Source organism: Sphaeramia orbicularis, chromosome 8 (assembly GCF_902148855.1).
Source record: "Sphaeramia orbicularis chromosome 8, fSphaOr1.1, whole genome shotgun sequence".
Classification (NCBI taxonomy): domain Eukaryota; kingdom Metazoa; phylum Chordata; class Actinopteri; order Kurtiformes; family Apogonidae; genus Sphaeramia; species Sphaeramia orbicularis.
In genome coordinates, this window is record NC_043964.1 from 41,373,583 (window position 1) to 41,400,115 (window position 26,533).

Below are 26,533 nucleotides of genomic sequence, written 5' to 3' on the forward strand. Positions count from 1 at the left end.
TCTCGATTCATCTTCAAGTTTCATTGGGGCAGCTGTGGATCAGGAAGTACATGTCCATAAACTGCAAAGTTGGTGGTTCACTCCACAGATCCTCCTGTTAATATATTGAACTGTCTTTGAGAGGTGAATGACAGTAGATGGAACATGGACTCAGCTGTGAAGTGTTTGGCTGCATTTTTCAGTAGGGGATACATTCATGGTTAGATTTATTCAGTGATAATCAGGTCATGTTTGAAGGCCTGGAGACAGTACATGTACTTCTTGAACAAGTACTGTCAAACAAGAAAGAACAAGCTCCATGATTTGAATAAGCTAGTGAATCATTATATTGCTATGGTTGTGTTGTTGTCAAGTACACTTTGTGTACTTACAGTGCTACCAACACCTGTTTGTGCAGTGAGCCTTCAAATGTGAAAGTCACAAAAGAAGCCTCACAGACTGGAATATGAACCACTTTCATTGCATACATTTAACCCATGTCAGTACTATTTTTATTCTGTGATTTTCACCCCATAAATTAAAAAAGTGGGTGGTAACATTTAGTACTAAAAGGCTGATAGCTTAACAATTCAATTGACTAAAACATGTTTGACACCGCAAGTATCCCCTCACTTGAACTACTAAATGTCCTGTCACTGATGTACCCAGTGCACAGATAAAGTGTTTTTGTCAAAGTGGACAGTTTTTTTGTGACTAAATTACAGTCATTTTCAGAAGCTGTAACAGTGACCCTCCCTAATTCTCCCTGACTCTAAATGGCAGGTTTAAACTTCTAGTTTCCACTTGTTGCTCTCCTTAAAGTGTCACTTACTTTGACAAATGGTCTATTTAGACCACCACTACTCATAGTAACAGTCATTATACACAACACCTTAAGTAGCTATGTATAAACTTCTGTCTACATGAAAAATCCTCAGCAAAATTCATGTGGTGGTTTTATTGCTCTAAGGGCCTTGGCAAGAAGGCCGTAGTTCAACTTGCATTGCGCTGGCACCCAGGTTGTAAACACACACACACTGTTATGATACGTGAGAGGAGTCTTCCCAGGACAGTATTCCAAGCACTTGGCTTGTAGAAATTCCTACTACAGAGTGTTGACAACAAACCACTTACCCAGAGACCTCTCACTTTCACTCAGCCATACACATAAACACATGTATATACACAGTCCTGCTAATCTAAGCCACCAACACATTTACACAGTGAGACAAAACAAACCTGACTTCTTTTCCCACTTAGATGTCTTGATTCAAACTTCTTTAAGAGGGAATTAAAGGATGACAGAATGTGTCACACCATTACATTTTTCGTCTTTCGCCCTGAGGTAAAACAATGAATCACTTCCTCACACACGCACTATCAACCTGAACCGTCCAGAGGCACTCCCTCAAAACCAGTTTAAACATTTTCTAACCAATCCCTGTTTACGCCATCAAAGCATCAGTATGAAGAAACAATCCTCTAGTTTCAGTTCAAAACTCATGTCTGGAGTTTACTACCAGTTATAAAAGAATTCAGGCTGATATATGTTGGGGCAGGATAATCTCGGTTTAGGATTTGACCCTGACTGTGATTTAACGCCTGTAAATCAATACGTGGGCCCATTAGACCTTTGATCCACCATCACTCTTCCTTCCCTAAGCAAATGCTGTATGCGTTGACTCGGTAAAAAGCCTTTCACAATGTAGTCCCAGCTCTGACTCAACATGATTAGATGTATGAGTCTTGACTGAATGGTTGGCATGTTATTTTATGGTTTTAGTCACTGAATAATGGTTTGTGTACAAGAGCAAAGCCAGAGAGTTAAAAATGCATGTAACAGAACAAACCCCTTGGAATCTGTAGGGGTTAGGGGGCAGTCACATAAGCCATTGTTATGTTTTCATGTATTAAAGGTTATAATTTTTTCAGAGATAGTACAAATTTAAAGGGATTATATGAGCATGTGACAACACTATTAAAGTCCATTTAAAGTCCACTAGTAGCATGAATAGAGATACGGAAGTGATGAAAATGTGAAAAAACAGATGTGGAGGAGTTGATTCAAGAGAAGGGGGAAAGGAAGTGGCAAAGGAGGAAGAGATGAAGTTGCAGCTTTTCTCACTGAAGAATAGGGCACCACCGCTACCACAGTTCGAGATTTACATGGCTTTAAATGAGATTTAAAAGTAAGCTGGTGTATACACTCATGGTGTAAGAATGCACAAGACTACAACATGTGTTATATATTATGAAGACATTAAAGAGTAGTGGGGGGCAGGAATGAATGGAGTATAGATGAGTAAGATAAAGATGGGGGAAACAGAGAAATGGGAAATAAACAGAGATGGAAAAGGGAAGAAGCTGAAAAGTAGGCATACAAGTCATAGTTCATGATGACACTAGTTAGGTGTCTTATGAATCCTTTATGTGGTTAAAAGAAAAAAATCAACAATAGAAACTTTACTGGCATGCAAGCCCAGACAAATTCTAAAAGATATGTAATTTGGGCTGCATTAAAGATGATGTGAATGACAGTAAAGAACAAACACACCAGAGCATGATTAATAATGAAGAAAAAATAGCAAACCAAAGAATATTTCTCGTTCAAACTGGAGGTCAAAGATGATTATTAGTTTATCTCCAGAAATTATAGTGTTTTATATTTTGCTTGAGAGTGGGACAAAGTTCCGCCTATCTTACACTACTGAAATAGTGTAGGCTGAAACAGGAGTGTAAAGCTTGCAATCTGTTTTCATTGTATATATTTTACTTTTTATCACAATACATTTTCTCTGGTCAAGGCCTGTTTAAGTCTCAGGTTTTAATGTTTCATTGAATGCCAGCTAGTCATCTCCCCTCTAAAACACCACCTGTGTCTAAAGAAAACAAGAGGAAAAAAGTTCAACAACCAGCTAGAGCCCCAGTAGTCAAAAACCACAGTCAGACCAATACTTGGATTATCAGGGAACACTGGGAAGGGGGTGGCCTACATTAAGTGGTCATTCCCCAGCCTGTGGCAGGGCAGCTCCACCACCCTGCTTGTGTTATGTGTGTCATGTGTTTGAACTGGTGATGCAGTGACTGTGACTCCCGCTGAGCTTACAGCTGGTTTTCAACACGGACAGCACAGCAACATGCATAGGCTTGAATCGAAGACAAACGGTCATGACTCTAGACAAATGTGGGCATGAAGTGTATTCGAATGGAAGTCTTGGGCCTAATCTGGGAGGAGTCCTGGCTGGTGCTATGGCCTTCCAGTTACTGAAACATATATGTCCGGTTGCACCGATGAGGCCCACTGAAGGTATAATCAAACATAAAAGTTTATATAAGGCTTTTAACCTGTATATAAAACACTTTGTCAAGGGATTAAGCTTGCTAGCCCTCACAACATCAATCCCTTCCCTTTTATTTTCTCCAATCCTTTGCTATTATCGCCTCCCTCTCTCTCTCTCTCTGTCCCTCAAATCGCGAGCGGTCAGTGCACCACAGCGTGCACGCGACGTGCCCCAGTGTATGACGCTGGACCAATCAGAGGGCGCAATTCCGAAAGTTTACCTTTTATGGCTAGAGCCGGGCAGCTGACGCGGTATAAAAAACAAGCGCCCACAGATAACGGATTCACTCTGAGCGCCGTCACACACAGCCTGTGCGGGATATCATTTGCCTGAAACCGATTCCCTTAAAGCGAAAAGCCCCCCACCCAAAGGTAAGAATGGCTAAATCTTTACTAACAGAAGACTCATATTAGCATAATTTATTAAGTAACAACTAGTATAATTGTTGTTTCTGATTACTGCTTCTGAAATGTATTATATTCAATTCAGTATATGGCATTGACCACGAGGTTCTTTGTCCTGTCATGCCTATGTGCTGCTAAATGAACAAATTTGAATAAACTCGACAAAATGGGCACTGGTATCTGAATCTTGCATGTACTCTTCAAGTGCATATCGTGGTGATGGTGGTTGGAGATCGATAAACCAATCTCACAGGTGCTTTTAGATTCTGTAGCCGGCTTATGGTTAAATATTACCTTTTACGTTAACGATCGTACTCCAACTATGTTTGTCCTTCTCCAGTTGTGTAACAGCATCGGGTTTTCAATCTGGGCTTGCGTCTCTTTACCGGCAAAGTAGGAAAGAGGAGGCTTTTGAGTTGAGGTCGTCTGGACCCGGCTGCTCCCTTTGTGCGCTCGATGCGGCGGGGTGTGACCTACTTTAGCATATTAGCATAGCCACACCATGCTAGCATCCTCTTTAGTTGGGAATAATTTTTAATAATTCTCTTATGGGGGTATTTAGTACCTGCATGGGCGTGCCCACTCTTTAAATTATCTTAGTAACTGCTTTTATTAACGTTACTCTAAATGTAAATGAAAATCAAGAATACCGGGCCTGCTTAAAGCATAAATTGACAAGTGGCTTTCTTTCAGAGGACCTTTCTTTACAGGAAATCGTGGCTTTTCAGCCTGAACGCAGAAAAGTGGTCAAAGGCGAATGAAAAACCAGTCTCAGAAAAGGCGTGGCTTTCAAGAAATGGAACAACTGTCAAGGACTTATGGCCTTTTTCATGAGTCAACATAAGTTCATTATGCAACTACAGATATATATTTTTTGTACTCGCCCAGCAGTCAGACTAAAAGTTGAAAATGGTGGTAATGATGTGAGCAATTGGTGGTGATGCCGGTGTGCAATGAATGAAGTGGCTGAGGCTAACCGTGACGCAGTGACATTAAAGTAAATGTTGGTTAAAAGTATAGTAGAGCGGTTTAATGTGCGCCGCTGGGAGTGTCGGTCGATGGAGGACCTGTAGTGGCCCATAGGGAGTGGTCGCGCGGCACCGGGTCTGATAATGTCGAATGTTCTCCTCTGTGCTCTGGCCGCGCGCCATGGCGCCAGTAGCCGCAAAGCTGCTCAAAACCCAACCATGTCCTTATATGGTAATAACAGAATGCAGCGCACTTCCTTTTGTCTGGCTGGGTCGGAATGTGGGGCGCGAGCTCCACCCAGCGGCTAAGCTTGTAAACTGCTGCAGTGAGTTAACAGGAAGTGAGGTTTTAAGTCGCACGGTCGCTGTTGTACAGATGTGTGCGGATGTGAGACTAATATTAACGCATTTTTCTTTCCTCAATAGTTCAGCCATGGAAGATGAAATCGCCGCACTCGTTGTTGACAACGGATCCGGTATGTGCAAAGCCGGATTCGCCGGAGACGACGCCCCACGTGCTGTCTTCCCCTCCATCGTCGGTCGCCCCAGGCATCAGGTGGGTGATGCCCTTAACTTTCATTAGTCACATTCTTATACTGTACTAATTTAAAAATTTAAACGACTTAAAATTATACCTGAAATTCTTAAATTTAATTTCCAAAATCTGTTACTTGAACCTGCTAAAAGGACATTCAGTTCTATTGAACTATTAAAGTTCTGAAATTTATGGTAACCCTCTATGCAAGGGTTGATGGTTAGGTTTACAGAGCTATGCACTTCTAATATGTAAATTCCATTCTAATGTATGTAGATTAACACTTTTTTTTTGCTATCTTTGTCTAGGGAGTGATGGTGGGTATGGGCCAGAAAGACAGCTACGTTGGTGATGAAGCCCAGAGCAAGAGAGGTATCCTGACTCTGAAGTACCCCATTGAGCACGGTATTGTCACCAACTGGGATGACATGGAGAAGATCTGGCATCACACCTTCTACAATGAGCTGAGAGTTGCCCCTGAGGAGCACCCAGTCCTGCTCACAGAAGCCCCTCTGAACCCTAAAGCCAACAGGGAGAAGATGACCCAGGTACAACCCATTCTAAACATTTTTAGCTGAACTCATAGGTTTAGGCAAACAGTATAAATTGGTATTGATCTAACAATGGTTACCTCATTTCCTCTTGGGTTTCCTTCTCAATTCTATTCTCACATGCTCCTTCCTCCTCCTCTTCTCCAGGACCTCTCTCCTATAAGATGATCTATCATCAACAGGTCTCTTGACTGTGTGCATATCTAAACTTGTGTCTAAATGTTTACAAAGTCAATAGATAAGCATCTAATGACACCTGACATGCACAAGTGTGAAGGAATGTTGACTTTTCTGCACCTTTTTTCTACTAACGTTCCCTCTGAGCCTCACTCTAACGCATGTAGTGAGTGCAGTGACCACAGCTGCTTAATGCCCTTTGATATGAGTGACTATACTAAACTGTTGTTTCGTCTTTTGCAGATCATGTTTGAGACCTTCAACACCCCCGCCATGTACGTTGCCATCCAGGCTGTGCTGTCCCTGTATGCCTCTGGTCGTACCACCGGTATTGTCATGGACTCCGGTGATGGTGTGACCCACACAGTGCCCATCTATGAGGGCTACGCCCTGCCCCACGCCATCCTGCGTCTGGACTTGGCCGGTCGCGACCTCACAGACTACCTCATGAAGATCCTGACAGAGCGTGGCTACTCCTTCACTACCACAGCTGAGAGGGAAATCGTGCGTGACATCAAGGAGAAGCTGTGCTACGTCGCCCTGGACTTCGAGCAGGAGATGGGCACTGCTGCCTCCTCCTCCTCCCTGGAGAAGAGCTATGAGCTGCCCGACGGTCAGGTCATCACCATTGGCAATGAGAGGTTCCGTTGCCCAGAGGCCCTCTTCCAGCCTTCCTTCCTCGGTATGTTTCCCAGCATAGTGTGTGTATATATAGTCTTATCAATCTTGAATACCCTAAACCTCTGTGTGGCCACTTCTCCTGCTAACAAATATGTATCTGTACTCAGGTATGGAGTCCTGCGGAATCCACGAGACCACCTACAACAGCATCATGAAGTGCGACGTCGACATCCGTAAGGATCTGTACGCCAACACTGTGCTTTCTGGAGGTACCACCATGTACCCCGGCATTGCTGACAGGATGCAGAAGGAGATCACAGCCCTGGCCCCATCCACCATGAAGATCAAGGTGAGCTGAGTTGCAGCACATTGGATCCTGTAAAATGTTTAGCATTTGAGCAATTCTTGGTCTCTAAATGCATATTTTTTTTGCCTCTTCTGCCTACAGATCATTGCCCCACCAGAGCGTAAATACTCTGTCTGGATCGGAGGCTCCATCCTGGCCTCTCTTTCCACCTTCCAGCAGATGTGGATCAGCAAGCAGGAGTACGATGAGTCTGGCCCCTCCATCGTCCACCGCAAATGCTTCTAAACAGACTTTTCCTCCTCCCCCTCCCCAACCAAATGCCCAACAACTTCAGCTCTGTGCAAAACAACCACACACCACACATTTCTCATACACACTCAGGCGCAGAGCCTAGATGACCAACTCATTGGCATGGCTTCAGTTATTTTTGGCGCTTGACTCAGGATTTTAAAAACTGGAAGTGAAGGATACAGTAATTGAGAATACAGTAACTGAAGGTAACAGTAATTGAAGGATACAGTAATGTTTTGGCTAGGTTTAAAAATGCACCCCAAGCTACTGCAGTTGCATCTGGGGACTTAAAAAAATGTACATTTTGTGTTATTTTTTTTTCTTTGAGTCATTCCAAATGTTTGTTAACTGCATTGTTCAGACACATGATTCCAAATGTTAACTGCATTGTTCAGACACGTATTCGCCTCTGTGAAGGCTGCCCAGTGGTTGGCGCATACTTAAACATGGTTGTAGTATCGCTTGTATGTAAATTATGTCTGGGTTTTTTGTACTTTCAGCCTTAAAAATATCTTGGTCCTGTTAATTTTTTTGTTTTTGTTATGCAAAACCCAATCGTGACCTCTTCTTCCCCCTATTGGAGGTTTCATCCCCGGGGTGGTGGGGCAGGGGTCTCGAAGTGATGGGATAACATGGGGTGCCAGACCGGTGGGGCCAACCTGTACACTGACTAAACAATCCCAATAAAAGTGCACATGTGTTCCGACATCACTGTTGTTTGTCTTTAATATCAGTGTTTATCAGACTGTACCTTTTGAGGTTATTAAACTCAGAAAATGCAACAGGTTGACTATGGTATGACAACTTAATCAACTGACTTGTCTCATATGGCTTTTCCTCACTTAATATCACTGAGCTACCTGTTGAATTGACTAGATTGAACTCTACAAGAGCTCGGATGAGAATAAAGAGACCAGTTACTGCTAAAATAGTCATGTAAACCACTCAAATTACTGATTTTTGGATGCATAAACTTTCAGTGTTGAGATCAAGTTAAATGCATTTCTCTGCAGCACTAAATGTGACTGCATAGTCTCAGGCCTAGTTTCATTCATGGCAGTTAAGTCTTCTACCATGACTGCCATCTTTTTGCTAAAGGTGGGCTTTTTTTCCTCAAACTGTTCAGAAGTCAGTTCTGAGTGCATGTTTACTACTGCAGGGGTTCTTTTCAAACATGCAGGTCCATTCAGTGAACTGGTTAAAAGGTCTTAATCTACAAATTAAGCAAAATCTGAACCCTGAAGTGTGAGGGTTAAAGTACACTTACAATGTGTTCAATTTGAGGTGAATATGGCAGCCAGAAGATGAGCTCATGAGTTACAGGGGATTATGATAGAACTCGTGACAAACAGCCAAGAAAAGGTTCTGTTTTTACTTGGAACAGACTTGTTATGAGCATACTAAATCTAATCAGAGCTTATTTTTCCTTTATTCACTAACACAGTTCACATACTCTGCATCTTATGATGTGATGATTTCATATTTAGGACAAATTAAACACCATTAATAGAATTTAATAATCTAATCTTCTTTAAGGGCTCCTCATCTAATCTTACAACTGAGGTCTTGAGGTTGTGGGTTATTTTTCTACATATCCTCCTCTGAGGGCCCCTCGAGTCATCTACATTAATCTTCCTCATATAGAGGTTTTCATCTAAAGAGTAGAAATACTCCTTGATGATAGATTATGCCTCATTTCAATATTTCTTTTTAGCCACATGTTTTGTAATGTAGGAGTACCATACCCCGATGTGGAAACCATATCAGCATGAATCTGCTCTGGAGGTAAACCCCTCTTCTGCTACCACCTGGTCTTTTTTTTTGTTTTTTTGTTTTTTTTTTTGTTTTTCAATATTTAAACATCAGCTCGAACCTCAGAATAAAATGAGTTATACAAAGAGTAAATTAAAAGCATAGCTAGATCTGATGTTCAACTGTCATAGCTCATTCAAAGCTTATTCCGATTAAATTGTGCTTCTATGCCTTTTTTAAAAATTTGAACTGGCTTCAAAAGCAATTCACGTACGCTGTGTGCACATGTCTGCTTCCATATGAAACATCTCAGTAAGTCCTATCTGTTTACATTTATCTGTGTCTGTGTGCTTCAGGGTTTATGGTGACCTATTTGCAGCAGTGTTACCTGATTCAGCTGACAGGGTGTAAAATAATGAACTAAAAGGTCAGGAATGTCAAAGGATACAGAAGGAGCTCAGCTCAGGCACTTATTGTAACATTACTACGAAAAGCTTTTTTTTTTGTTTTTTTGGTCTTCGGGTATCTCAGGAACTGCAATCACACTTTCTTGATGGAATCATAAGTTCACAGACTGTTTGTGAAATGGTTGGTGTATGGTGAAATATAACTTAACAAAGAAAAGTCATAAAAATCTTGTGTCTGTGGAGAAAGTTTTTATGTGTATATGAATTCGAGTCCATTCTGTTTGACTCAAACACTCCCAAAAGAACAATAAGACTGTATATAACATATATAAAACAACACACACATTAAAATGTACAAACAGACCAACACATTACAACGCAAAATAAACATTTTGAATAATTACACATAAAGTGTAGTTAGTGGAAGTACTATTAGCCTTCCAAACGTCACTGTAGTATGCCTGCAGTTGTACAGTTTAAACAGCAGATGGAGCTAAAGCTCTATTTCATAACTGAGTGTTATGGCTGCTAAAAACTGAGGTGTGTCTCCTGAATGTTCACATGGCCATCCTTTTTACATGTTCATTTGTATGAACACGGTGCATGCCGGGTATTTATCTTGTGTTACTGAGCTACTTGAAAGATAAACTAGACAGAATGTAGGACATTTAGAAGGATTATGTCTAACTGTAGCAAAAACATACGAATATATATGAAAAACACTGTTGATGTTTCTCTCTCCTAGAATGGTGACAGTGTTCTCTGCCATATCCTGTCCTTTTCAGAAGCTGCATTTGCATATCCAGCAGATGAAAGGGGATAAGATAGATGGCCCAGCCCCACCCTTGACGTCCTATGCAGCCTATCGTGTTTCTGTGTATGACACCACACAACAGATCACGCTAACCAAAGTCATTCCGTGTCCATTAGTCCGACCGCCCCAGTTTCGTGCAACATTCTGGTCTGCACAGTGGCACCTGATGATATATGATGAGCCTGTAGAGCACACAAGGCCTGTGCATACCCAAGCATGCGTTTGCACACCATATGAATTCATATATGCATCCATTAAGCCAGGCTGCATTCTGACAGCCTGCTGCATTCACATACACGCTGAAGATCAAGTGTGTTTGGTATTGGAAATTTATTCCATCTCACTGCAGCTCCCCTGTGATTCTGCTGAGACTGCTTCCCTCTGATATCCTTTTACTGCCACGCCAGCAAAACACTCACTGGCAGGAAAACTGTGTGTGTGTGTGTGTGTGTGTGTGTGTGTGTGTGTGTGTGTGTGTGTGTGTATACAGGGCTGGTAATGTACTGAACCGTGTGTGTGAGTGATCAAGTGTGCATGCAGCGACGTTCATTTTTTCTGTGCTTGTCGAGGTTACCGTGCACTTGAGTGTATGTTGACTGTGCACGCCTGCAGGTGTGAGCACTGCAGGTGTTTGTGAATGAGGCACTCCGACTCCTCCGTCTAAAAATGTCTGTTACAGCACAATGTCTTCCCCTGAGAGACGACGCAGAGGGGGACCAATTTGTCAGAAAATGAGGCTTACAGCGTTCCTCCATTTACTACAGCTGTGCCGCTTTGCAGCAGCTCCATTGCTCAGGTCACTCTGTCGACCCCTGACTGCAGTTCTTATCTTCTTCCAACAGATGGGGCCGCTGGACTAACTGAGTCTTTTTGGCTTCTAAACTAGGTGAAAGGCAAATAGAAGGCTACCACAGCTGACAGAAGGAGGCCAGCAGAAAAGAATAGATCATATTCAAAGATAGTAAGTCCTCTTCTTTGTAGGCCTCACAGGGATTTGCCTCCAACTGAGGGCGACATGTTCAGTGAAGGTAACACAGCCCTTCTGCACAATAGTGAATATTATTTATTTGACTGACCGACACAAGATACAGGCTGATGTTTCTGTCAGTCAATACTGTGAAAGCTGATCTGTTGGGTCATTTTTAATCTGGGTCATGTGTTTCTTGTCAGTCAAATGAAATACACTGCACACCTAAGACTGACAAATAGACTAGAGGAACAGAAGACAACATTGTGAAACACAAGACACAAGGAAGACAAGGATATTCTTTAGATTTTAGTATCACTCTGAGAAGCCAACACACCACTGCATCAAGAGTTGTGTGTTACATCAGTGTTCCCTTACAGCTGTGGCCAGGTCGCACAGCATTTCTTGCAAAAACCTCATGATTTCTCAGAGCTCTTAAACCACGCAACCCAGGCACAGGAACACACACCCAAAATACACATTCATCGCATGCACCGCTTGCTTTCTGGTGCACCCTGCATGCACAGTTGTCAACCCCACACACAGACACACACACACATACCCATCCCCCATCTTGGTCAGAAGAACTGGCAGATGGGAATCACTTTGCTCTGACATGCAGGCGTGTCCTTGTCTTGCTTCCATTCATATAAACATGTTTGTGTTTTATGTATTTGACTCAAAATTATATTCAGTGCCTTTTATTTAGTAGATGTTTCCTCATATCTACCTAATGGTCTCCATGTGGGTGGTTCCTTGCTGTATCACTCACTTACTTTAGCATATGTATGGGAAGCTCTACTTTGACAGCTCATATGTAATTACATATAAATGTCCACACCCTGACACCCACATGCCACAGAGAAATACCCACAAATAAACACCAACATCATCCATGTTTACATTTCCTTTGTGCATCAGTTCTATCTGTCAGCATTGAGCTTGGCGTGTGGCCGCTTGTACCCCCCCTTCCTCTCTCTTTCTGTCTCTCACCCCTCCAGTGGTTCTCCATAAAACCCTGCAAGGCACTGTCTGATGATTGGCAGGTACCCCATGAGAGTATGTGCATGTGCTTCAAAAGGACTGCTGGTGTGTGTGTGTGTGTGTGTGTGTGTGTGTGTGTGTGTGTGTGTGTGTGTGTGTGTGTGTGTGTGTGTGTGTGTGTGGTGAAGTCAGTCAGTCATCTCTTCTCAGATTCTTCCACATTCATGCATGTTTATCTCTGAAAATATGACACTGCAATTAACCTCCTTCACAATCAACTACCTGATTTTGTCTTGGTGCATTGCAGCAGCATTCACTTCAGTAACAGTACAGTACTTGTGTAGAGCATTGAGATAAGGTATGATGGATGATTTAGCCCCGTGGGCATGCAGGGGCTCTGTGAATGTGGGTGTGATTGTGTTGGGAGGAGGAAATGGGGGGGGTGGGTCACATAAAATTTCTGCACTTTTGTTATTTATTGCTGCAGCTCATATATCCTTTTATGGATTATTGTGGAGAATACATGTGTTCATATGTTCACATGTGGCCATACATTGTTATGGTGACACTTTATTAGCACTTCAGCATGTGAGATACAGTGGCTGTTGTAAAAAAGGGTAGATGCTTATGTGGAAGGACGTGTTTCTGTGTTTATTTATTTATGTATGTCTTTCCCAGAGACGAGCGAAGGAGCCCCAGCTGAATTAATCAATGCTGTCTCTGAGCTCTGTCCCCTGTGGGTTAATGCAGCCACACGCACTGAGAAAATCAGATAGTCTGGCCGCCAAATCAGATTATTTATCTGATCCTTCGACTGATAGGACAGAATTAAACCCAAACCCCAACAATACAATGATATTTGGACAGTCACACGACCAGGGGTTAGTTTGAGATATGGTGTTCAGACAAAAACAACAGGGGGAGGAAAGAAAAACACAGTTGATCTAAAACGTCAACGAAAAAAAAAGTTGTCTGTAATTTTTGGACCACACAATAAAAAAAAAACAAGTCCGGGAATGGTGTTATTGTTATGAATAATTGGCTGTGGTATTATATTGACTCAGCAGCATTTTAGGCTATAAATCATGGTTTTCAGTACTTTTCCACTGCAGCCTCATACAGGGGACAAGTCTGGAGCTTTAAATTGGACTCTCTTCAAATAACTGGGTTGGTGTACAGACTATAAAAAACATAATTTACCAAATGGTCCCATCTGCTCCTTCAGTAACACAGCCCTGTGAGAAATCTAAATAGGCAGTAGCTATCCGTGTTATTGCCATCTAAGGTGAGAACCTGGACATAAACCACATATTGTCCTACAAATTACTTTTCCCTGTTATTTGTTTACTTGTTATTAAGGAGTGAATTTAGAAGGGGCACTTACTGGATTATTTGGGTAAACAGTTGATGTGACTGTGGGGCAGGCCAGAGAAAGGCACTGAAATATTAATTTATCATGAGGAGGAATAAAGCTTCAGGACTCTCTGTTGTAAATGACTCCAGCCCAGGCTGTAAAGACATTAAATTCTGCAGTATAGGTGTTTTTACTGGTGCGTAAAGCGTGCGTAAAACCCGATCCATTTGTTGAGACAAGACAGATATCAGAAACGTATAAATTGTAATATTTTATTGAAATATTGATGTATGCCCGTGGTCGGCATGTATATAAATCAGTAGTTGTGTACACAAGGCTCGGACTTGAATATACCCACCTCAAAGTGGAGATAACCCCCCACGAATGCCGCTGTATTTGACAAGAAAAACAACGGGAAGATGAAACCTGCCTCCTGCTTGCGGGGTGAAAAGAGAGCAACAATAGGGGCCTAATCTGAAGGCATTGTCTGAATTCCCAGTCGGAGGGATATGGAGAACAAAAGCCGGCTTGGTCCCCTCGGACGGGACATCACTCTGATCTCTGCCTGGTAATTCCCTCCCCGGGTCCCGTCAGGGTGACAGGCGATGCGAGCACACGGCTCAGCGAACGGACGGCCTCTTCCTCCTTCCAGCTCGGCTCGGAGATAATGTTGATTTCCGATTAAGTAAATATCACACACACGGGGTCGGGACCACAACGTACCGGGCCCGTTTCTCCGCTACTGCTGCTCGGATGTGTCCGTAGCCGGTGCTGTTGTTCGGATGCGCCGCCTCTGTGCTCTGTCTTCTCGGTGAGCGCTCTGCGCGTCGGTCTGGGCTGGAGCGCTTCCTTTCCTCCCATCGGAGGGATGCCTTGAAACCGATGAACTGAGAGGAGGAGGGACTGTGGAGAAGCGGAGGGGAGGGGTGACATGGGTAGCTTGAAACCGCATCAGATTTTTTTAATCAACATTTTTTGCAACTATGTAACACAGAATGGTTTACTTCAAAGAAAACTTATAGATCATAAAAATCCTACTGTACTACGCGTGCGCGGGGGATGTGGAAGTGGGGGGTAGGAAGGTCATGTGAGAGGGCTTTAGAGTTGCAATTCACACCAAAGGTCGACCCCCCCTCCTCTGAATTTTACCATGCCTGTAATTGCACTAAATGAGGACGTTCACTTTTTCCTCCTCTTTTAATGCAGATCTATGCGCTTTTGCGGTCACAGTCTTGCTTTGCTTAAAGTTTGTTGTTCGTTTGGGGGCCGTTTGCATATAATGAAGCATCATTCCTCGATCTGAAATGGTGTGGGGAAATTAACATTTTAGACGTTGTGATAGCGAGGGCAGGTTCTGTGCAAGTAAGATGAACCTGCACACAACTGTTCACACAACTGCAGACTGCAACTCCCATGATTTAAAAGCCATAGGCTACTTCATCTTTTCTGCGTGACTGAAAATCCATTTGTGAGTTCGTGTTCAGGCAACGTTAACTGAAGTGCCAACACTATCTAAGTAGCATTTAATTACTGTCACTGTGTGACTGTATTTCAGCTTTGACAGGCGCATGGTATGACTTGCGAGTTACCAGGTTTGCTTCGGCCAATCATTGTTGTAACAAAGGCCTATTAATTATTAAAAAGAGGATTCTGCTGTAAACCCATGCGTCTACAAAGTAGTCTTATTAGGCTATAGCTTCTCTGAGTCCAGTCTGTGGGGGTGCAGTTATCTAAATGACCTGAATAATGAATTAGTGGAATAGTATTCAGAGATGTTTAGATCTTCTGCCTGTTGGGGAGGTGGAATTTGTTCCTATAAAGAAACAAACTGAGACAGACATTAGCTTCCATTAAAAGTCATATTTCCAAAGCTAACAACGCTCCCACACTTTCCACTTCCCAATCTTTGCGCGTCTTCTTTAATCAGCGTGGAAATGGGTGCGGTGGGGGTGAGTGGGGGGCGGAGGAGAGGGAAGGTCGCCTTGAAACCATGCTCCAAGCTGCCCCCCACCCTCTAAACCCACCGTCACCACCACCCCCTCTAAAAAAAACCTTGTTTTGATCACTCAGTCTTGAAGGGAGAGGGGACCTTGAAACGGCTCAACCTCCTTGCTCCATAATTGGTTTTATAGTGCTGGCGAACGGCCAGAGTGTTTTTTCTCTGCTTTTTTTTCTTAACGCTGTGGACTTTGATTGACACCTTGTGCAGGCAATCAGACATGCGCAGGCTGAGACGTATGGGGCTGGGCTGAGGTTCGGTGGGAGCGAGGCAGTGGGCGGGGCTTCCTGAACAATGCTGTGTTTCATTGCTGAGGAGTTTACGGACGCGTCAGGGGTTTTCTCTCCCCCAGTTATCCCCCAGTTTACCTTCGGACGAGCCTGTAATGGACTACTCTAGTTCTCCCAGCAACCTGGACGTATTTTGAGAAACGTTTGGATTTTTTTTTAGCTCCATCCCCACATTTCCCCCCATTCAAGTAAGCGGGCATGTTTTTTTCCTCTTTTGCTCTTTCTTTTTTCCATCTAAAGTGTCAGAGTCCTCGGTTTTACAATTATATTTTTGGTTTGCAAATGTTAGCGAAAAAGGCGCGGAGGTGCTTACACGCGAGGCTTTGCTTTTGCGTGGATGTCTGTGATAGAAACACACTTTCTCGACGTTTTCAACCGAGAAAGTTTCGTGTGCCGTTAATGGAACCGTGAAAAGTTTGAAACGTGGCTGATACGCCGTGCGCCTCCGCTGCCCGTGCCGCATGGACCTCAACCGGGGAGGATACAGTGTGTGTTTACCCCCATGGTCCGTGTCTAAAGGCTTACAGGCTACATTTACGCCTTGTGTGTTTAAGTTTAGGGTAAAATGGTTTATTGTGGTTTCTGAAGGAGCCATTCTTCAGATCCCGCCCGCCTGGATATCACGAGTCATCGCTGTTATGTGTTTGCTTCCAGCCTTTGAAGGTTAACTCGACTTTCGCTTTGTTTTTAACTAAGATTTCCAACAGTTCAAGTTATAATCTTCACATTTTGGTAAATTTCAGGTGATAGAGTAAATAAAAAAGAACGCCAGAAAAATACCGTTTTTTTAGGAGTGGATTTTTCACCTGCAGTATCTACGAATAAAGTCGCAGAGTTATTCTATCTAAAGTTACTCCAGCTTTAATCCCTCTGGTCATTCATGTTTTCCTTTAGTAGTATTACTCACGGTAATATATGTGAAGATAATATGGATTTTTTTTCGGGTTTTCACGCGCATTTAAATCGACCTTTCGCAGTTTCAAGACGCATTCTTGAGTTGATACAGATTATACTGAATTATTCGCCTAATGATGTAAAACACACTATTGAATGTTAGTTTTAATTTTTAACTGAGGCGTAGATGGTAAACCGTCGATAAGCCGGGCATCAGATAGGCTTTTTAGTTTTCAAACAGCGGGCTGAAGTGTTTACGGGTTAGGTTTTGATTTCTTTCCTTGGGCAGCACCCATGTCCAATTGCGAAGTAGTCCCGGACTAAATTCGCATCTGTGGGCAACAAAACACCGCTAAGTCGCTGATTAACGATGCAGCCTTTTGCACCCTTATTTATTTTTAACCCGTTTGAAATTTATATTTGATGCGCCTTCAGTATTTATGGTGTATTGGTTTACATGACTCGGCTGATAGCCTACATTGCTGGTTTACGGTTTAGGAAAACAGCTGGGTAATCGGAAAAGGTAGAATAGCTTATTAAAATTTGACGGTATGCGTCTCCATCACACGGTGTTTTCATGGCCGGGGCAGAGCGGATGACCGCCCCTCTCCTGCTTGTGTTTCCCCGGGAAGCGAAGCTCCGGAGCGGCTGCCTGTTCGCTGTGCAATGGGGGGTGGAGTGCTGCTAGTCCGCTACGCATTTGATCAGTATTTTGTAGATATAAGTTAAATCTGCACTAAGTCTCGCATTAAGGATACATCGACAGATACCCGGGTAGTCTTACTGGCGACTGGTTAACATTAAGCGTCTAGTTTTTGAAGTGTTTTTCCAAACTGCGTCACTGCACATATGGGCCGCCTGTTCGCTGCAAACAGCAGAAATCCTAAAACTACCACTTCCCAGCAGTTTGTTCAGCCTGCCTTTTAGATTATATGTCAAGCGATTTGTTTCCTCTTGTGTTTTATAGGTCAGCAGCATGGCTGAAAAGGAGCACGTATCGCCTGGAAAACTAAAGACATTATTATAGCCAGCTTTGGCTTTTTCGGAATAGGGGGCCTATCCGAAAGGACAATTTTTTTTCACAACTTTCCCTCCTGTGGATAATGGATGGCAGAGATTTTGGACCTCCCCGATCCGTCCACGTACCACCTCCGTTGTTGGCGGGGCTCGCCATGGAGCCTCACCGACTCGGAGCAGCCGCAGCAGCCGGGAGGATCCCTCCCTCGCCCGGTCACTTGGGCGCGAGTCATCCGCCGCCTCTCCACTCCGGAAAATTCCTGCCATCGGCCATTAACCTACATCCACACCACAGTAAGTATATGCTGTTAGGTTGTAGCAGCTGTAACGTGACTCCCCTGATAAACACAACCCCAAAATGATCAAATATTAACTTGAAATTGTGCTGCGCAGAAATGCGCACAGTTAGTGGTGCGGTCATCGCTGATGTTCGATGGGAAATAAACTCCGATGTAGATTTGATGAGGAGGAGTGGCTGTTATAAAGCGGTGACAAGTTTCAGATGCTAAAGTGCGGTGTAATGTTTTAAGGATTTCCAGTTTTTTGCGATGGGCAGCGCTTTAGCGGAAAATTTCATGGCAGTTTGCAATGCAATACACATATGTATACACCGTCCGGACACAAGGCACGAAACACAGCCGACTGTAGAGGATTGTGATGTAGGTGTTGCAGCAATGTGCAGGTCAGGGTGCAATGGTCTTGGATTGCATGTGGTCCATTACACCGTCGTTGCCGTGAGAGCAGATGCAGTGTGTGCGTGTGTTTGCGAGTGGGGGTGGTAAAGTTGTGACCTTAGAGGGTTGACAGACCACTTCTTACTCTGTTGGTGGAAATTGCTTGAATGACTGTGGTTAAGTCTGTTGTATTTAGAGTAAAAAGCCACTGTTGTCGCGTATTTGGTAAATAAACGATGCTGCATGTACGTGTGTGTGTACACTATTTCTATACATCACCGGCTGCAAAATCATGAAACCTGCAATGGGGATCCATGTGAGGAAAAACAAGAGACACTGTGTGTGTGCTTAAATAAGATCACATGTGAGGTCCCTATTTAGCTGATAAAGAAAAAACAGAGGCCCCTTGTGTTTGTTTACATCTCTACCTGTTCTGTGTGTGAGTGGGTGGGTGTGTGCGAATGTGTTGTGTATTAACTGCATGTAGTCCGCAGATCATCTACAGTATATGTTACTCCCTGCTGAGCTAGTTATTTTCCCTTTACTTTAACTGCCTGTGCAGTGATTTCTGTTTTTGCTATTAGTAATGGAAGCCTTGAAAGCACACTATGCTAAAAAGATAACATTGCGTGTTTGCATACAGTTTTGTGGTCTGTCAAACAGAAAGGCAGAGCGCGGCCATCTAGGCTCAAACCATATGTTGTGTTTAGGAAAGATACGTCTGCTGCTCTGTCTTTTGGAAAATGGAAAGTATGACAAATGCTCTCATCGAGTTACTTACATCCCCCTGAAGTCATGTAGCTGCAGACGCCGATACAATTACAGTTTCTCTGGTTTCTTTACAGAGGTAAACCCCAGAGATAATAATATTCCATTTTTTAGCTGTGCTCCTTGTCCTTATCACTGAGTGTTGGGTTCAGTGCAGCACTTGTCATTTGGAGCACAAGGTACTAGAGGTGTAGTAAAGAGAGGCACTGCTAGCAGGGCATGGCTCTGATGAAGCATTAATGTGACACACCGGTAGAGCCTACACACTCAACTCCACACACAAGCACATGAAAAGCTGTCAAAGATGAAATCAACTCACAGCATGGAGCGTTAGAATGATTGATGGGTGTATCGTGGCAAAGAGATGAGCCAGGGTGCAGTTTATTGCTGGTGATCTGTAGTTGGAGCTGACTTTGAAGCTGTGGAGTAATACAGAAATATTTTCACATGAAAATATCAGACCTGTGGATTTACAGTAAACCGTCCAAATGCCTTTTTGTGGCAGTACTTCATTTCAGAGCATCGGTTGGGATCTTGTGGCTCAGAAACGAGCTGAAAACTGCTTGTGGTGTGTGTGTGCTTGCATGTGCGGAACAACTTGATGTGTAGCCAGGGGGTTTGTGAAGTGGAATTGACCCAACCACTGTTCCAGCCCAGATTGGCAGTTTAAACACTCCTTTAAAACGGGATACATTTTATTCTGCCCACATGCTGGCCTTCGCACTCTCTGACTCTCATCTCCCCTGCACACACTTGCAGCCTCCACCCACTAAAACACACCACTGTACGATGCAGGTCATTTAGCTTTATGGCACTCTTCAATATCAAATCCCCACACATTACATTAACCAAACCCAACTGAGATCTGAATCCCATGCTTGTAATAACACTATGCAGTCTGTTACATGATAATTACCCTGTAATTGCAAATCTTCATAATGTTCCCCTTTAATTGCAATGAGCAGCATGAGTCCGGAGCTCAAGGACCCACTGTGTAATCAGAAGAGCTGAGGCTGCCCCACTACTGTTTTTGTTTACATGTGTTTTATGAAATTCTCAATGTATTTTGCACTCCAGGTAGAATGGTTGACTCTTATAGCTGCCACCTGCAGCTGGCAGTACGGTCAAAAATTACTGGAAAAAAATGTTTGTAGATGTTGATAAATGTCAAAATAAAAGTTAAATCATCATATTTCTTTCAAGTTTTAAGACTGATTTTAGTCCTGAATGGATGCTCTAAAAGCCACATGGTTAGTTGTGGTTTTAAATTATTCATAGAAGATGTAAGAAGATAAAAATGACTTAAGATTATGCAAGAAAAAAAATGACATAACAAGATGAAATAGAGCTAGAAGAAAAAAGCTAAAAGCATTGTAACAAGAATAGTGACATAAAAGATGAAACAAGGAGAAACAAAGGAACAAAATGCAAACTATGTCAAGGACAAAACAAGATGGAAATTATGGAGATGAAACAAGACAAAAACAATGTGATGAGATACAAACTGTTAAAGAAAGAAGCACTGTGAAAATAACACAGAAGATGGATAAAAAGTATAAGACAAAACAAAATCAAAACAACATAACAAGACAAACTATGTAAAAAAGAACTGAGAGGAAAACAGTGTACAAGACAAAACAAGACGTAAACTATGTAAACGGGACAGCAAGAGGAAAGTGGTATATAAGACAAAACAAAAGAAAAAAAGATGGATATTTGGCCTTTATTCCATATTGTTAAAATACTTGCCAAGCAGCAGACCTTTTCAGAAATCTTTAGGTAGAACATTCAAAACTATTACAATGAAAACCTCTAAAATATATGCATAAGTAAAATTCAGTAAAACAGCAGCATCGAAACATAAGCATTTTATCTGTGAATATAAACAAATGCTATATCATTATTACTGTGCAGTAAATATCCTTTTATTTTACCGCCAACACATCCATATTTGCCAGGCATTTCCTTATTTAGTTCATTTTAATAGGATTTGCACCTGACTTAATGAAGTAGAATATTTCCTCGCCTGTGTTTGGCAGGTGTGTGTATACATGTGACACAGAGACAGTTTGCCATTTGTTTTTTTAATGTGCTGTGAAGCTCTACTCATTGCCATTTGTGCTACTTGTGCACTTTGCAGCAGAAGGAGACCCCTGTAATGAGTATACAGACATCGTTTCCCGTCACATTTCTACCCCGCTGCAGCACCTATCCCTGTTTATTCATGCAGGTTATATCAAAACAGGATTAGGTGTTAGTCACTGTTTATAGATGTAAAACGGCTGTAAATGGTCCTCTGTCTACTGGAGGTCTGCCGGAGCCTGCATCACCAGATTGAGGCCATCTGTCCTCTTCCTCCTCCTTTCCCTCCCTCTTTGCATCCGAGAGCAGCGAAGGTAGGACCTGATGACACGGAACCGCAACAAAGAGGAGATGATTTATAGTCATTTGATCAAGATTCGTTAAACCAGGGCTGATCAACAAAACTGTAAAGATTTTAGTATAGTTTTATACCACACTCATTTATGTACATTTTTCTTTAGTATCTCTAGTGTTTGTTTTGTTTATGTTCGCCACTAAAACAACTATATTACTTAATTTTACTCATGTTCTGACCATAAGGAGGCATTTGATAAAAAGTCTGTGTTGTTTTCATCTCTTTGAAGAGGAGCTCAGATTGCAAGCTTTTTCTGTGTTTTCATTTAATGTAAAAAATGACCAAAATATACACTATCATGAAGTCATAGACTACAGGTGTGTTTTTGTATTATACCTTATGTCATTTATGTCTTGGTAGGATTCTTGCATTGTTTTCATCTTGTAAAGTCTTTTATGCCTCCCATCTGCAGCTTTTTCTCAGGATCAAAAATCTTCTTTTAAACTTGAAAGAAACAATTTGACTTTTATGAACATTTTTATCATACAGTCTTTGGCCTTACCGCACTGTGATAAATGCACTTTTGCACTTCATTTCCCAGAGATCACACGTTTGTGGTACCTTTTTCCTATTTTTCTTTTTCTACTTATAAGCAAACAGACATGTTTTTGCAGCTGAGGGAAACATAAAGCACATCACTTTTTGTGCCTGCAGCTTTTTCCGGGCGTTGAGAGCAGAAATTGAAGAAGCACACATAAACTGCGTGTCAGTTGAATCGTTGTTGTGTTATATCAGTCGACTATTGTTGTACATGATTAGTTTAACTGTATAGAATGACCTTACAAGTACAGTTTGGAACAAATGTAAGCTTAATGAGGCGAAAATGCCGTTGAGGGCGGTGTCCCTCCTCTCTGAAGGGTAACTTGTCTGAACCAGCAACTTTTATTTTGTCTCTGCGCACACACCTTGTTTTTTTTGTGTGTGTTCATATGGGAGTGAGATGCAGTGGCAAATGTGGGTGTCGGAGTGCAGAGAAGGAAGGTCAATAGACAGATGAAAACAGCTCAAGACAAATGGGAAAGTAGACCTAAATGGGTGCAATCCCTAAGGTGGGAAGCAGTGTTTTTGTTTTTACGGAGGATAAGAGCTTTGCTGGTTGTTTGGGTGTTTGTGAGAGAAACAAATGAGAGGATTGAGAGCTCTTGTGTATGGGAATAGGAGCATGTGATTGTGCTTAGTGCAGTTAGGACCCGGGGTTTCCCCCTGGGACTCTGTGCAGAGAGAAACGGGGAGATTTATCCTCACCACAACACATTCATACACTGGTAGATAAATGTGTTAGCCCTTCAAATGTTCTCCCCTCTCTCTTATACACACACAGTCACATGTGTAAGTATAATTCATGCGGCTTGCGGGGCAGGCCAGGGTTGTCTCGGTCCGATACCAATTTGTCTTCCACACTGCATGGTTTGTGTGTCTGTTTATGTTAAAATTAATGTGGTGAGCGTGTGTTTATATGTATTCAAGACACAGGCCCCTACAGAGTGTGTGTGTGTGAAAAGATGTTGCTCGGACACGTCCACCTCTCAGATTAATTGAATCCTTCAGGAGAGAAAACAGGCTCCTTAAAAGAAAGCACAAGGCACTGCTGCCCTGCTACAATAAACCTGTCAGAGGCAGACAAACGGCACACACACATGCACACGCACAGATACGACACATACACACACACAGCTGTCAGACATAAGAGTGATAGGTGTGTGTGTGTGTGTGTGTTAGAATCAATCGTGCCGTGGCATGTCGAAATACCCAAAGCATTAGCTAACTCGTTCACTCTGCCAGAACCCTTCCTTTAACTCAAACAACAGCCTCAAGCACACAAAGGTCACACACTGCATTATGTCTGTCTGTTTGACTCTATGTTGAATCTCTGTGTGTCCTATTACATAAGATTGTGCATTTATAATGGGGCTCCCAGGACACTTGAGAAAAAAATGCACTGTGTAGAAGCCTTAAAGAGATGCAGAGAACAAATATGATAGGAGAAAAGTAGACTTGAACTGTTGGTGTCAGTGACTTAAGGGTACAGGTGGGGGTTTTAGGTTCATTTCACAAGGTAATGTTGAGTTTTTCAGTTTAAGATCATATTTATCACATTATTGTGGACTAATATTATTACAGAATCTGCATACAAAATTTGGAAAAGCAAGAATAAATCAATATACAACACCCACAAAGTTTTTAACATGCACCTGGTTACAGGGAACCCAGGTTACAGTTGAGTCATTTGTTTTTAACTGATTTAGATGAAGCTGTATTTAGGCACATGCTAAACACAGAAACTAGAAGATGTTCCCCTTCAAATGAAACCTAATGCATACATACATTTTTACCTTTCACTTGTATTTTAACCCTTGTCCCAAGTGAAGGTTCAGAGAGAAGAGTGGATATTAAAAAGTTCAACTACTATGTCTTTGAAAAATTGTTTGATCAGTTTTCTCTCTACATTGGTTTTACATTAATTTGACTTGGTTGCTGCATCTACTACAACAAAACCTGTGCATACAGGTAGCACCTCTGAGGATGTTTATATGTAAATAAGTAATATCACACCAAACACCATCCAAAACAGCATGACGTGTATAGACAGTAGTTGTCATGTTTTTCTGCATGTTCTTCAATGCATGCATATTACATCTGAGTGAGTGCACAACTGTCGTACAGGCCATTCAGTCTGTATGAGAAACTATGTGTGTGTATGCAATGCATGTGCCTGTTGTGAGCGTGTTCCCATTTGTTGCTGTAAAAGAGTGTGTCAAAACAACACCTGCCATCTTCACAGGAGATTTCAGAGCGCAGCAGCCAGGCAAACGTCGCCAGGCTCCAAATACACATGAGGTGTGTTTCCATCCAACTGTCAGAGCACAAAGTTTTGGTGATGCACGAGAAACAAAACACTATGTCGATGTGTTTTGGTTGAAGGGAATAAATTGGTCTCCTGAGTATGAGACAAAACACATTTGTGGCCAAATGTTCCTCTAATACCTTGGTTTCAGTTCATGTTTTTTTTTTTTATTTGTCAGTTTTTGAAGAGCTGATTAAGAATGTGTAAACCTGTACAGCATTTCAAAGCGACAGAACCACCTTAAACTACTTGGAAAGTCACTCAAAGACAATGATAAAGAAGCAAGTTTAATTCATGCACTGTTATCACAGCTACTGCTACTGTTTGGCAGAGAGCACAAGATATTTAAGATTGGGAAGGAAGCAGTTCAGAACATGTAGGCTGCTACTGTATCATTTCTTTTCTTTTTTCCAAATGAATTGGGTAATTCTCATTTCTCATTAAATAGGGCTACAGAGATCATTATTGCAAGTTAACACTTTTCATTGCAGTTCGCCAAAAAAAAGTTCACAAGTTGTAACCTGAGCATGTTGTAGAACAAAGAGATTTTTAGGTGAAGTTGAGAAACAGTTTGTGTTCAGCCTGAGCTCAAAAACATACAAACAAAAAGCTGCTCCTCCGTGTTTTAACCAGAAAAACCAGACACACATGTACATTTTGAAGTGATTAACACACACAAAACCACATGCTCACAGTCTGAATGAACACACATAAACTGTGTGTGTTGCCAGACGTGCAATTCACGCACACCCCTGGGTTGTGTGTGTGTATGGACCTCCTTTCCGCAGTACTGGGAGGTTTAATGGTTACCAGTGTCAGGGTGCCAGTCTGCTGCACTATCCGTCTCTGCCACAGCTGAGTTTTACTGTTAGAATGTTTTTCTTGCAGGGAATGAAAACCTGAGATCAATAGAGATTCCCCTCCAGCTAACCCTGCTCTGAGTACCACTGATGGATAACAGATGGGTTTACAGAGTGTGTGTGCATTTGTGACCGACATTTATATCAGAGGCTTTTCCTCTGATATTTTTTGTACTTTAGTACAACATCCAGTTTTGTTTTTTGTTTTTTTGTTTTCTCCTGGATTGTGCAGTGCATCGACCTGTGATCAGGATTCTTGTTTCTGAGTTTGATTTCTGATTTTCCATGTAGGTTTGTATGTGACATTTATAGCAGAGTCTCTATCAGTATTAATCTCCAGCAGGCCGTCCCTTCTCTGATGGTAGAGATACTTTTCTTTATGAGGATCTGAAAATGGAGGCTCAGAACATGTTGGGAGTCAGAGAGCATGTTTCTTGGCATCTTGCTTATTCCAATATGGCAAACTAACTGTCTTGTGAAGTGGGAGCCAAATGGTGTGTGTGTGTGTATGTGTCAGGGGTGGGAACGCGGGATGGAGTTGTGAAGAGAGCGAGCGAGGAAGGAAGGAAAGGGCAGCGGGAGAGAGAGCGGGAGGTAATGAAAGAGTAATTCCAAAACATTTAAAGAAACATTTTCCTCTCAGCTACCATTTGGATGTTGTTTCTGGAACGAGGAGTGCAAATGTTTTCCCTCACTCTACCCCTCCCTCTTTTTCCTCCCGTAGACTATTCAGGAAGGGAAAGGGGAATTGGGATTAGATTTTTTTCCCCTTAAACATTGGCACAAAGCGTGAATGTAGATGGTGCGTAGCTGTGTGTGTATGCTGCACAAATGGATAAAGGGCCTGTAGGCGGCTGAGATGCTGAGATTGATCCATACTCCGGAGGGGCATCTGCACCTCTTGATGCATGTGTGTGTATGTGTGTGTTGGAGAGACCCTGGTGTTTAGCCTGAAGGAATGGAAACTGCTGACATGCTACGAGGACCCTCACATCCTTGACAGGTGGTGGTTGTGGAGATATTCTGGTCTGGGAGTGTGTGTTCGAGTGGCTAGGTCTCCTTTTTGTTCTTCACAAACACACCAGGTAACAATTAGAAAGTGGGTTATTGGTGGGAATAATTTGTTAGGTCAACATTTCTGGCACGTATCCTGACACACACCAGAGTGACAGATGAAAAGATGATGGTAAAAAGGTGCTTATATGTCGGGCTGCCCCCTAATAGCCAACTAAATTGTTAGGCCATGAGAAGAGTCTTAGTCGACCGAGAGGGTGAGGAAACGCAGCATAACATTAGC

The 26,533-nt window shown here is 42.4% G+C and overlaps 2 protein-coding genes across 3 annotated transcripts in view; both read left to right on the plus strand.

Moving 5' to 3' along the window:
• Nucleotides 1-3,558: 3,558 nt before the first annotated feature.
• actb2 (actin, beta 2) lies at nt 3,559-7,882 on the plus strand. Its single transcript, XM_030140320.1, has 6 exons — nt 3,559-3,691; nt 5,119-5,248; nt 5,536-5,775; nt 6,199-6,637; nt 6,744-6,925; nt 7,025-7,882. Exons 2-6 carry the CDS (start codon nt 5,126-5,128, stop codon nt 7,166-7,168), a joined length of 1,128 nt encoding a protein of 375 aa, XP_029996180.1. The 5' UTR covers nt 3,559-3,691; nt 5,119-5,125; the 3' UTR covers nt 7,169-7,882.
• Nucleotides 7,883-15,748: 7,866 nt separating this feature from the next.
• Nucleotides 15,749-26,533, plus strand: part of tnrc18 (trinucleotide repeat containing 18) — a 53,936-nt gene continuing 43,151 nt past the window's right edge. For both annotated transcript variants that reach the window (XM_030142300.1, XM_030142301.1), the window contains exons 1-2: nt 15,749-15,929; nt 17,603-17,946. In XM_030142300.1, coding sequence (XP_029998160.1) covers nt 17,739-17,946 — 208 coding nt within the window. In that variant the 5' untranslated portion in view covers nt 15,749-15,929; nt 17,603-17,738. The remainder of the gene's footprint in view (nt 15,930-17,602; nt 17,947-26,533) is intronic.